We start from the raw sequence: 12451 nt of genomic DNA on the forward strand, positions 1-12451 counted from the left end.
AACAGTTGAGACTACAGGTTTTTTTCCAGTTCAGTTAATGACTCTGTATAGAGATAAGATAATAAATTAGCAGGATTGAAAATGTCCTAATGTATATAGAGAAAATGTTGGCTCCATTGTTCAACTATATGAATCACAGAATTTCCAAACCATTTTGAAATGAAAAAAAGATATTTAACATTCCCAGAAAATTATGCCCTCTCATTAGTAAACTTCAGAAATAAAGAGCTGATTTTTTTTCTCACTTACTCAATACTACATCTCAAATAATCCTCTGAAATTATGGAAAAGTTTTGGAACTTCCCAGTTTTGTGAGCAACATATGGCTTATAAACGAAATAATCAATAAAATTGAATAGATTAAAGAAAAATACCACCTTAGTGCTAATATTTCATTATTTTTGCAATTGAAATAAAATCAACAAACTACAAAATAAAGTTTCAACTCAGCAAATTTTATCCTGAAAGGCAACAGTTTAAATAGGTATTTAGGGACTATTTATCTTTAAATGTTTTAAGTAGTGCATTAGGTTTTGATTCAGGGCATTTTTTTTCTACTAATCCCTTAAAGTACCAAAGAATGCCTTTGGCAAAACTTACATTCATGCTACATATGTATCTGAAAAGAGGAAATTAAATGTCCCTAGGAAATCACCTTCTGCAAAGAACAAACAGCCAGGTCAGCATGCATGGTGCACTGCAAGTTTTGTTCTCTTTGACAAATCTTAACATGATAACAAAAGCCTTTCATTTTCCTCCTGATCAAAATGATGAAGTGTCTGATACTGGACTGTGTTGGCCTGTGGTAGAAAGGAGCTAACAATACTGGAAATGACAACTGTGTTGTCACAGTAGTAGTAGATAAAGCTGGCTGATGGTAGCACATGAGGTGGTATATGTCATCACAATTGTATCACTGAATGAAAGAATCATTTCTCACAGCAGTCACAGCCTGAAAGACACTTCAGTCAAGGAAAAATAATTGATTTACCTTTCTTCTCCCCTTCCTTTTTCACTGCAGCTGAAATGGAAACAAAAATACTATATTTTCACAACTGAAGTTAATAACATATAACATCAGTAAAAATAATTCAAATACTTATTTATGAGCTTTTTGTGTACATAACTCAAACCATACATATAATATGTAATACAGGAATAGATTTCTTTGCTAGATGAAGAAACTGATGATCAGAATGATGAAGTGTTTCCTCACAGACATCCATCTCTGCTACTGATCACAGCAAATTCCAGTTTTCTTTATTATAACCCTTAATTTTAGTCACAAAGTCACTTTTCTTCCTAGACACTAATATGGAGAAACAGAGACACAGAATGAATATTTAAAAATCAGCAATGAAGAAAGAGGATAGGCAGGAATGTGAAGGCGTGAAGAGGTAAGGGGAGGCTAGCGGAAGGTTACAAAACTTCATCTGTTTTAGAGAGATGTATGTCATTTTGCTATTAAAACAGGTAGAGGTAAACAAATGCATAAAATAAGAAGTAAAAACCCCAAAACACTGGAAGTCATGCTCAGGTTTCCAAGCATCTGCCTAACACATGGGATTACAAAACCTGATAATGGAGCAATCCCACCTCCAAATGCCATAATGTGAATTTTGTAGGAATGAATATTGAATAGAGACTGGAAGGAAACTGGAAGGAAACTGCTGCATACTCCATAATTTAAACAACCTGGAATCAGTTTCCCAGAGCAAGCTGTGCTATGTGACCAGTATTCGGACTTTGGAGACAGAATAAAACTCCCCCAAGAGCTCAGTCTGGGATTCCAATAAAATGCTGTGTGTGTCTGCAATGGGTACTGTGAAAACACATCCAAATTTTACTAAAAGGATTGAGAAGTCTTAAAAGGAGAAGACTATCTACATTTGCAGATGACTGACTGCTGCTATCCTGATGGAGCTGAGCTAAACTCATACCTAAGTCCATTTGAAATACCTGCACTACTCGTTTTCCAGCCTACATTTATATGGTTGAAACTTCTAAAATGTAGTTACAGATGTCACTTTGCTTTGAAAAATGTCTGCTAGAAGTGGTGGTAGCAAACCTCTGCCTTAGGCTAGCGTTTGTGCAAAAAAGACGACAGAGGAGTTCAAATTCAGGGCTCTGACTCCTCAGAAAAGAGCAATTGGCACCAGGCTGCTGGTATGAACAGACTTGATGTGGCACTGGAACTGGAAAGAAAACAAACAGAGGCGGAGCTCTGCCCTTCCTTTGGAGAACTTGCTCTGGTGCAGGACAGAAATCAAGGATCATGAGGCCGAAGGAGGGAGTGGCCACAGTCTCAGGTGTTTCCATTTTGCTAATCTCTACCTCTTCAGTGTTCTTAAAATGAAAAGTCTTTTTGTTTCAAACTGTTAGTACATTTGGGTAAAACAAATAAAAAAGGAAAAGACTAAACCCGAAATTACTGACATGCTACCTAATGGTCTGCAGCAAAAAGAGATTCTGGTTTCAAATATTTTCCAAGATTTCTACCACTTACTCTCCTTTGAGAACGAAATATCTCCCTTTTATCTTAGGAGCATCCTCAGCAGTGGAAAAATGTTTCATGCCTAGAATTAGTGAAAAACAGATGCAAGGTTTGAGTATCTGGTCCTCTGTGCAATCACGTTGCTTTCCTAGGTGATGCGCTTAGCAAAGCTGTGAAGAGCAACTTTTGCAAAACTACCATTACAGAGGATTTAGTACCTTTTCTTTCAGAAGCTGCTGTAGAAGCCTCAGGGGCTTTTGGAAGGCAAATTTACATTGCCACTTGCTCTATACTGGAAGGATTCCCAAATAAGCAGAAACCTCAGATGTCAAGACTCTGGATACAGCTTATCTGGGATTCTCCTGACTTCTGTATTGCCAGTTTATGGGATGTGGCTCACCACGCTTCTGATGCCAAGACATGCATAGGCAGAGCAAGGTCTGTCTGTGCCTACCACTGCACTTAGTTTCTATAATTTCTATAATTATGCTACTGTATATCCTATTGTTACACTTATCTTAATTTTCACCTTAGCCATGGTTTTTCTAACGGAAAGAACTGTAAATACTCGATAAATCTTAAGAGACAGAAAAGACCTCATTCTGACTAGTGTTGCCAACAGCATTGTTCTGATCAAATCCTGTTTCTCAATTTTAAAATGCCAAGTAAAAAATGAAAAATAGCACAAACACCATCATTACATTGCTCTTTTAGAAGCTGAGAAATGTTTTTGTATCTGAAATGTGGCAAAAACATGGATAGATTAGCCAAGGAATTTGGTCTACAACTGATATAAAGCCAGATTACCTACTGAGAACAAATGTGAGTAATATTTTGTAGCTGGATGGAGAAGGACATGAAATAATGAATGATGACACAGCATATATGATGCTATTGGATATGTTCTTTTTTACCTTGATTATTCAGAAAAAGAACCAGTCTTTAAACTAATTTTTTTTTTGTGGTTTTCTTGCACTCTACTAAGGAGAGGTATCATCTAGCTCTTGATTTAGGAATTTGTACCTAAAAACCTGTCCAGCTAGGACTATTTTAGCAGCTTTGAAACACAGTGACTGCAGTTAGGGACATGTCTTCCTTTTCTAGAGCTATCAAAATCCAATAATGTATTTCCACAAAATACAGATCCAACACAAGGCAAAGTATGTTTATCAAAGATTCACATCCCATTTTCAGGGATCATGAATCCAAATTGACAACCACTCCAGAAAACAGAAGTAAGCACCATCACCTTTTACGGTTTAGAAATAGGAAAAAAATAACATTAAAAGCTAGACTCAGACATTTAAAAAAAAATTTCAGTGAGGAAAAATAAAGACAAATTTCCAATGATGGAGTGACAATAAAGACAAATTTCCACTGGTGGAAAGGTTACTAATGTAGTATTTTCATGGTGAAAAAAAAATATATATTCAGTGGAGTTGAACAGTTCTTAATTTGTATCTGAGATTGGAATGTATATCACCAGCAGTCCTTTAATCTCATATATAGGGATGGTTCTGAGGGACCGAAAATATTCCAAAAGGCAAGGAGTAGGGCAGAGCTACCCAGGGATCTGATCTCTCTGCCACATCTGAAGGTGTGAACCTCTACCAATCACACTTTTGAGAGGCAGCACCCAAATTGCTAGGTGTTTTTGGACAGGGATGATTTTTTACTGGATCTGTGCAGAAAATAGTGCAATTGAGCCATAACATGACAAAAAAACAGAGGAAGCCTGGTTCTGTGAGTTGTTGAGAAGTACATTATCCAGTCAGAGAGAATCCTGGTTTCTGAAATCAAATATTAAATGAAAGAATAATATTATGCAACAAGATTCTTTTTATTGCATAAGTATGTCTAAAAAAAAACGTATAGAGGACTTTTAGAGGGCTATTATACTGATCGGGGAGCCCCAGCACATAGCAGCCCCTACCTCCAGGAAATACCTTAACTATTGGTAGACTTGCTTTCATTGACAAACATGCTTTGACTACTGAATGCATATCTCTGCATATATATGTAGATGCTACTTATTCAGTCTGACTATTTTTCTTCGAAAAATAATTTAAAAATCAAGTAGCAAGCCATAAGGACAACATTACACTTCATAGCTTTCCATAAAATATGCCTCATCTTTAATTGATATAAACTGCTTTTTGGAATTAAAATTTTATCTTGTTTCTTTTATGAAATAGCATTCATTCATATTATGTATGTTATTTTTGTTCTTTTTTCTCTTATTTTCTAATATCTGTTATAGATATTTTACAGAGAAGTGCTGACTCACAATGGGAATTTTATACCTCCCACTATGACTCAGTTTTTGTATTTATAGATCTTTCATTATTTTAGTGTCTGACTTTCAAAGCTTTCTTGAAGTATTTCTTATTGGCAATGCTCAGCACTGAGGCTGTGTAATGAGTGGAACATTTAAACAGACTGATATTGCAATTTTTATATACCTAATATATGTCTACCTTACATTTAGGTTCTCCTTTAGTCAGGATTTTCTGCTATAATCTTGTATCCAGCTTGCGTGAATTTGACTTTCAAGTTTCAGAAACATATTTATCTTAGCAAAGGTGTTACACTGTGGCCACTTCTGTCAATGCAATTTACACTGGATTTGACAGACCCCTGTAAAGTGACAACTGCTAATCAAACCACTGCTGTTTCTCAAGGCGTTTTTTGGCTGGCTAGTTTAAACTGAGATGTCTACTGAAGGAGTTCCCCAAGTACTTTCAGTTGACTAAAAAAAGTACCAGTGCTCATAAAGGTGACCTCCTGTTTGCACTTCTTCACAGGGCAATGGCCACAATATTTCTGGAACTCTTTTCCCTACAGATGCTTTTCTCAGACTGTCTGCATGATCTATGAGTCATGTCACTCATCATTGTTAAGAAAGAGAGGTTTAGTGAAGCACAGCGTCCCACATGGATGCTTAAAGCCACTTTACACATTGAGGGAGGTTACACTCTTCTGACAAAATGTCAATGTCTTGTCATACATATTCAATGTCACTGAGTTAGTTTTGTTTTTGGAAGTGCTGCTTTTCTATGAAACTCAGTACCTAAGAAATAGCTTTTGAAGATTGTCACATGAAACAGAAAAGAAAGAAACAATTTTAAAAACGGTGACTAGAAAATGACTGAATCCTATTGTGGACACTAAGCTTCACTACACACGTGTACAACTTGAGATCTTCCCACTAAAGTTGCATTTTCCTGTTGCAGTCTTGCTCCAGTGGCCTTGAAGGATCTGAATCCTGATCAGCACTGCCATGTAACAGATCTAACTTTGATACCAAGACTTAAAAAGAAGGCAGCTTGCCTAATCATGTGTCTGACCGAATCTAATCCAAATATTTTAACTTCTTACAGAGCCAGCTAGAGTCAAAGAGGTACACTATCGTGGCTGTGAGAAATCAGTTACTCTCAGTGAGTTATCAAAGGCATCAAGTACATTCAAAGATAGTACTCAAGGACTTATGCAAGACACTAGGGAAAACTGAACTGAGTATGCTCATCTCATCTCACCTGGAAAGCTGGTAAAGGCTATGCAGACTCAGCAATATTAGTATCCACAAAATTACTACATTGCTTATCCAGCTATCCTGTTGTCACTATAAAATCCCCGATCAGCTCCAGTACAGACTTCATCCAAGTCTCGTTCTTTATCAGAATCATTCAGATGTCTCTAATGTGACCTTGCACTGCACTGGAGTTCAGGCTCAGAATACCCTGCACTAAACATTCAGATCTTGGTTCCTGTGTCTTAACAAGAAGAAAACCATAAGACATGATGACACAACAGCACAGAATCTTTTATGTCTCTTACAGTATTCTGTTCTCTAGCTAAAAAAGTTAGCTCATGTGGAAAAATTCTACGTGATATGAAAGTTCTCTAGGAATACAGCTCGTATTTTCTAATGTTATAGTATAAGGAAAATTTTATGTGTGTCCTATCAACTACTATAGGAAAAGACTTAATTTTATGTATTAAAAAAGAGATAGTGGACCTAATCACTTTGGGATACTGAGTTTTGTTCTCAAATGTACTGAGAATAAATCACTTTATGTACAGGAAGTAGAATTCTGTGGTGTCTAATTAAACATGCCTTTTCCTGAAAGAACTAATTTGGAACTTGAAAGAAGCTGCTATTCAGCTGTTGTTTTGCAGGCTGATCAAATTGAGTTAATTAAGTTCTTCTTAAATACTTATTTTTATGTATAGTTGGGTGGGTTGATACTTTACTGAAGCTAATTAAATAGCAATCCAGCCAAAAAACTCTTACAGACATGTATTACTTTATAAAATTCTACATTTTGTAATAAATAGTATTTTCCTTTCATTATCACTTAAATTTAAATAAATCAGTCTTCAAACTGGAAATATTTATGGAGACCTGAAGAAAAAAATTAGATAAGAAACTCAACGGGAAGATCAATAGACAAATAATTAAGAGTTTAATTAATGTTTAACTCTTTATTAATCTACTTATGTTTCACAGGCATATTTGCAAGAACCTAGCAGGAATTACATAGGCCTTGCTTGCCTCAAGCTCAAAATACAAATGCTAAGTTCTATTAAACTAATAATCAATAGGTAAAAATGTCTCTGTACTTCAGTTCTGCCTGTTGACTAAACAAAACTAAAAGATATGGTACAATAATGTGCTGTTATTTTTCTAATCCCCTTGACCCTGACAGTCATGGTTCACCTACTTTGACTGCTTCAAAGGATTTCAGACTATTTAAGCCCTTCTGTAGCATGTAAGCCTTCACTTTGCTTCAGAATGAGACAACTGTGTGACATCCTATCTGTTTTCTACTATTCTGCTATAGACTATGTACATACAGTATGTGAATTAGCTACACTTAAAAACTTGCAAATGCTATATTTCCCAACTTTGTCAGAGAAAATATTGTCTCATTAATTCTAGTGACTCTTAGGGAAAATTCAAAGATAAGAAGTAATAGTATTCAGCTATCTGAAGAAGTTCTTAAAACCAACTAGGTGTTTTTGAGATTGACTACTCTATTCCCATGGCTCAAATGACTGTTACTAGTCAGCAAGTTACTACATATTCTTATCCATATTAAAGTATTTATACATTTAACCTGAGAAACAGATATATAATGAGCAAGCAGTATTTAATCAGTATGCAAATAGTGCTGAAGTTAAACATAGTTTTGTTTATTTTATATGAATAAACAAACACGAAAGTATTTGGTTAACTACAATTAAAGTTTTGTCACTGCCTAAAAATGCCTAGTATTTAAGAGGTCATTTGATATGAACCTCGTATGACGTGCTATGAAAATTTGCAATTTGCTATAATTATCTTTATTTGATGGCTTGTGCTGATATTTCAATGTAAGAAGAGAGAGTAAAGCATAATCAAATAATGTGTAATGGATGACAAGTAAAATACAATCTAAAATGATGAATTTAAATAGAAAGAATGAGGCAAAGTTAGGAAAGTGCTCATAACTTTGGGGGCTATGAAATTCTATTGCTACAGATTGCTTATATAGCCCCATATGTATCTCTCATTTATCATCCAGCTAAAAGAATGTCCAGCAGCGAAAGGTGCCAGTCAAGGATATTTATGGTGGCTAACTGAAGAAACTAAGATATCTTTTGGTAATACTTGTAGAACAGATTTATTTTCTGAACAGAATCTTATACTAAGTCTCAGCTCAACTTGCGCTTGTTACCTTTTTCCTTAGTTGTAGTCAAAGGCTTAATTTCTTTTCCTTTTGAAGAATCTGGAAAATATATTAAACACAAAAGTAGAAGGAGAAAGTTAGTAATGTAAGTATACGCTGTGTCCATCAGTACTCTAAAGACCTGCATAACTCCTGATGAAGCAAAACGTGCAAACCAGATAAGTGTTAAGAATTGGAATCTCTGTTTGTTTTAAAAAAAAAAAAAAGGGGCTCAATTTAAGATTTTAAAGCAAACCAAAAATAATTCCTACTAAATAAGCTAGCAAAGTTTCTGCAGTTCAAACCATGCACTCATTCCTGTAACTCATTCCTATCACTTCAGCCTGTTATGTCAACTCAGTAACACCTCTGTTGCTAATTCACTCAGAATAGACCAACACTCTTTCTGCAATATTTGCTGTGCAGGTCAGACAGTGGTTAAAGAACACCACAATAAGAGTTATAATTTTACTGTTTCTGAATTGTGTCAGGTACTGCTACTTTCAGTATGTCAGATCTATTAAGTGAGAAGTTAGGCTGAGTGCCTTTTCATCAAAAAACCTGTACATTGAAACGGCACTGAGATACCAGCAGGCCCTTTCATGAGGATGTCTAGTTATTTTCCAACCACATAATGATAAGACATTACCCTTTTCCTTTAAGGCTGCTGGAGGCTTCACATCTTTTCTTTTACCAGTTTCTAGAAAGAAACATTTAACATCTATCACAACTCGGGTTAGAGAAACAAGATGACATTTGAAAAGAAAGTAAGTATAACAATTTGATATGTAGAGATCAAAACAAGATACAGAAATTAAATGGATTTTACAGCAATGAAATAAAGAACAGGACAAAACAACGAGGTCATTCATTCATCCTTTTAGACTTGGATATGCAAAATAATAAGCCTTCATTATGTCATTAGTTCCTTCACATTTTGAGGAAACAGTTAAGCTGTCTCTCAAGTAGGAAATGAAGAACAATAACTTACAAAGAGGAAAGCAATTCTACAGAGCAGTTGGCATCAATGGATATTTCTTTTGCTGAATCCAAATAAAAAATTAATTCACGCTGATACAATTAAAATAATAGGACTACTGGTCTTGAAAGTCAGAGGCTGCTGATAAAGGTAAGTGGGAGCTTTCTTAATTCAGGAGTGACAAAAGGACAAGTTACTCATTCAGAACTCCATTATTCTTTTAATATCAAAGAGGCCATATGGGTATTGTCTATGAACAGAATTTTACTTCCTGCATATAAATATAGTTTTAATGTCATAGGCAAGAAAGTGTAAGATAAGTACGTCCTTCAAATTTACCTTAATATATTTTATGTTATGATGAATAGTGCAAGAACATAATTGTATCTATAATTTTTCTGCAGTATATCAAAAATATTAAAGGATATGATAAAAAACATAGAAGTTCTACTTCTCTCAAGGCAGAAACAAAGGACAAAATAAAACCCAGAAGCTGACTAAGCACAAATAAAGGAAAACTGTTATTTAGTTTTGATACCCAGGTGAGACAAAGGGACTGACAACACTGACAAAAGAGGAGAATCCAGCTCATGCCCTGGCTTAATTCTCCAAAGTTTTCACAAGGAATAACAGATTCCTTCTAACATTGCACCACTTTGCTGTATGTCTATTTAGCACCCTGCACGATGCTAGATGTCATCTGGACTGCACTTAATTCTCCAGCTTCCAGAAAAAATGTGACTTTGTCACAATTTGGACCTCAGATATGCCTTTATAGCTCAGCAATCATGCACAGTTCTACTATCTTTTGTGGTTTCCTTGAAACTTTTGAGCTGTCTCAATACTTTCCAGAAAGTCATCAGTGCCTGTGAGTCCTTTAATTATTTGTATTAGTGTTCATTACACAACACATTGGAACAAACAAGGTTTCCTGCAAAGACACTATCAAACAACTCATGGCCTTCATGTGCACAGTTAGCAGGCCAATCTCCTGCAATTGAAAACATCAGAGATGTATGTGCCCGTGTTGCCAACAAATTAGCAAAACCCCCTGTTTTACACCAGTCACCCTTAAACACCTGGTTCTGTTGTCAGCCTCAGCCAGTCCCATTCTCAGTCAAGCACATTCTTGAGCCACAGACATGGAGCAGATTTAGTCTAGCTCCCTGTAGGAATGTCATCACTATAGGATTTAGGCAACTTATTTTTCTGACAGACTAACATACAAAGGTGGTATAAAAATACATTTTAGTATTTCCCCCAGAATGCAAATTCAAATATCTGCATTTAAAAGAAGCCCAGCTAGTTATTAAGGACCCTATCGGGCATCTGTAAAATGCAAATGTTCTTAAAACAAATTTAATGTATAAAATAATCTAAATATGAACCAGGATAGGTTTATTTTTCTGTCCTCATATACTGCTACTCAGTCCTATTTCTAGTGTTGAACAACTGTTCTGACATTCAGATCTGAATTTCTTAACTTATGCACTTACCTTTTTCCCTTGACCCTTCTGGATTCTTGGGATTTTTTCCTTTCAGAATATCTGTAAGGAGATAATTAATTTTTTGAGACTTGGAAGATAGGATTGACCTTCTATACTTGAAAGAAAAACAAAAAACAAAAAAAAAAATTAAGACTAAAATTGTGAACATAAACGGATGCAACCTTGACCTGTCTTTACATCCTCCCTAGTGACCACCTTATATTTTTAAGGTGCAATAACGTTAGTAGCAAAAGTAAGAGTAGAAGTTACTATAGATTGCTCTCTCTGTAGAGACCTCACAGAAGGGAGAAGTAGGAAAGGAGAAAATGCAAGTGATGATGTAGGATTCTTAGGGCCTCATCCAAAACTTCATGAAGACAGAAAAGATTATTCTTTCTTCTCTGATGGGCCACATACTAAATTTTTTCCTCAGTCCTTCCGGGAGCATTCATTCAGGATCAGCAAGCACAGGGAAAACACACAGTATGTTGTATAAACAGCTAATATTTAATTTTTTTTTTAAGTAATATCCTCTTGACATATAAGTGTATGTATTGGGTAATATTAGGAGGAAATTGTTATTTTCTAAATTGAGGAAGTAATTTCATAGGCTTATGAATGCATGTGGTGTGAGTGAAAGAATATTACAGCTTGCAGGATGCTGAATAGATCCTACTGCAATCCATCTGACAGGATATAGCACCTAAACATTTAGAAAAAACATTCCATTTATTTCAAATGGAAGTTAACTAAATCTCCGGTAAAATAGATAAATATCCTTTCAAAAGAAGTTTAATTCTGGTCATCCGCCTGGTTGCCATGGTACCAGGAAGCATAACACTTATCCATCTGGCTTTAAGTGTGATTTGCAACAGAAAAAGCTCACTTTCAGGGTTGCTGAAGCTGTTGGAGAAATCACACCCTTCCAGAATAGGTACTGAAATGAGGAGCTTGGTATTTACAGCTGGAGGTGGACTCTTTCAGGGGACTGGAAAAAATATCCAGTATGAAGACTGAAACCCTTTGAAGGGGTCTCTGCCTTGACTATATAGGGAAGTCTTGTGACCATACCTACCCAAATTGTCCATTTTACTCTGTGTGTCTATTTGTGATCTCAAAGATCAACAGCTGCTGTTACAGCCACAGGCACAAACCATTGACTGACCTTGTGGATTTGGTGTTACATGCACAAGGGCTATTTGTCACCCATGTAGCAGGTCTCCCTGAGATTTCCCATGATTTGTAGCTCATAAAGCAGGTTCAGCATTTTTGAATCTTACAATTTTTGCTTGCAGTTATCAATGCAGGACACTTTTCCATGACACGCCAACTTCCCCACCCTCTGAGAGAGAGATACTGAAATCACCAGTCTTACTTCCCTTCCAAGGAGTAGATTTTCATCTTTGAAAGTTTAAACAGGGACTCACTGAAGTATTTGTAAATTTCTACTCTTGACTGACCAATTTCCTTGTTGGTTTCAGAAGGGAGAAACTCACAAATTTTACTTAAAAGCAACATCGACCTTGCTGCTTTCCTCCTGCATCTTACTGCAGGGCTGAAGCTTGGCCAGGTTAGGAAGACAGTATAGAAGATGCAGAGAAGAAGTAAGTGAACTCTTCAGGATAAAGATCTATTTCTCATACAAATAATGAGAACAAATAAATAGATAGAAAACATAAGAAACCACTGCTTTTTTTTTTGTAGATGAAGTGCAAAACATAATCTTCTACTTTTAAAGAAAAAAGGTGCATTATAAGTCAAGATAAATAATATTACAGGC

The 12451-nt window shown here is 35.7% G+C and overlaps 1 protein-coding gene across 14 annotated transcripts in view; it reads right to left on the bottom strand.

Moving 5' to 3' along the window:
- Positions 1 to 12451, bottom strand: part of TRDN (triadin) — a 217455-nt gene that overhangs the window by 40102 nt on the left and 164902 nt on the right. For all 14 annotated transcript variants that reach the window (XM_069851798.1, XM_069851792.1, XM_069851787.1 and 11 more), the window contains 4 exons: positions 10681 to 10731; positions 8855 to 8905; positions 8215 to 8265; positions 992 to 1021 (listed from right to left, as the gene is read on the bottom strand). In XM_069851798.1, the coding sequence (XP_069707899.1) occupies positions 992 to 1021; positions 8215 to 8265; positions 8855 to 8905; positions 10681 to 10731 (183 nt within the window). The remainder of the gene's footprint in view (positions 1 to 991; positions 1022 to 8214; positions 8266 to 8854; positions 8906 to 10680; positions 10732 to 12451) is intronic.

This window comes from Phaenicophaeus curvirostris, chromosome 2 (genome assembly GCF_032191515.1).
Source record: "Phaenicophaeus curvirostris isolate KB17595 chromosome 2, BPBGC_Pcur_1.0, whole genome shotgun sequence".
NCBI lineage: Eukaryota > Metazoa > Chordata > Aves > Cuculiformes > Cuculidae > Phaenicophaeus > Phaenicophaeus curvirostris.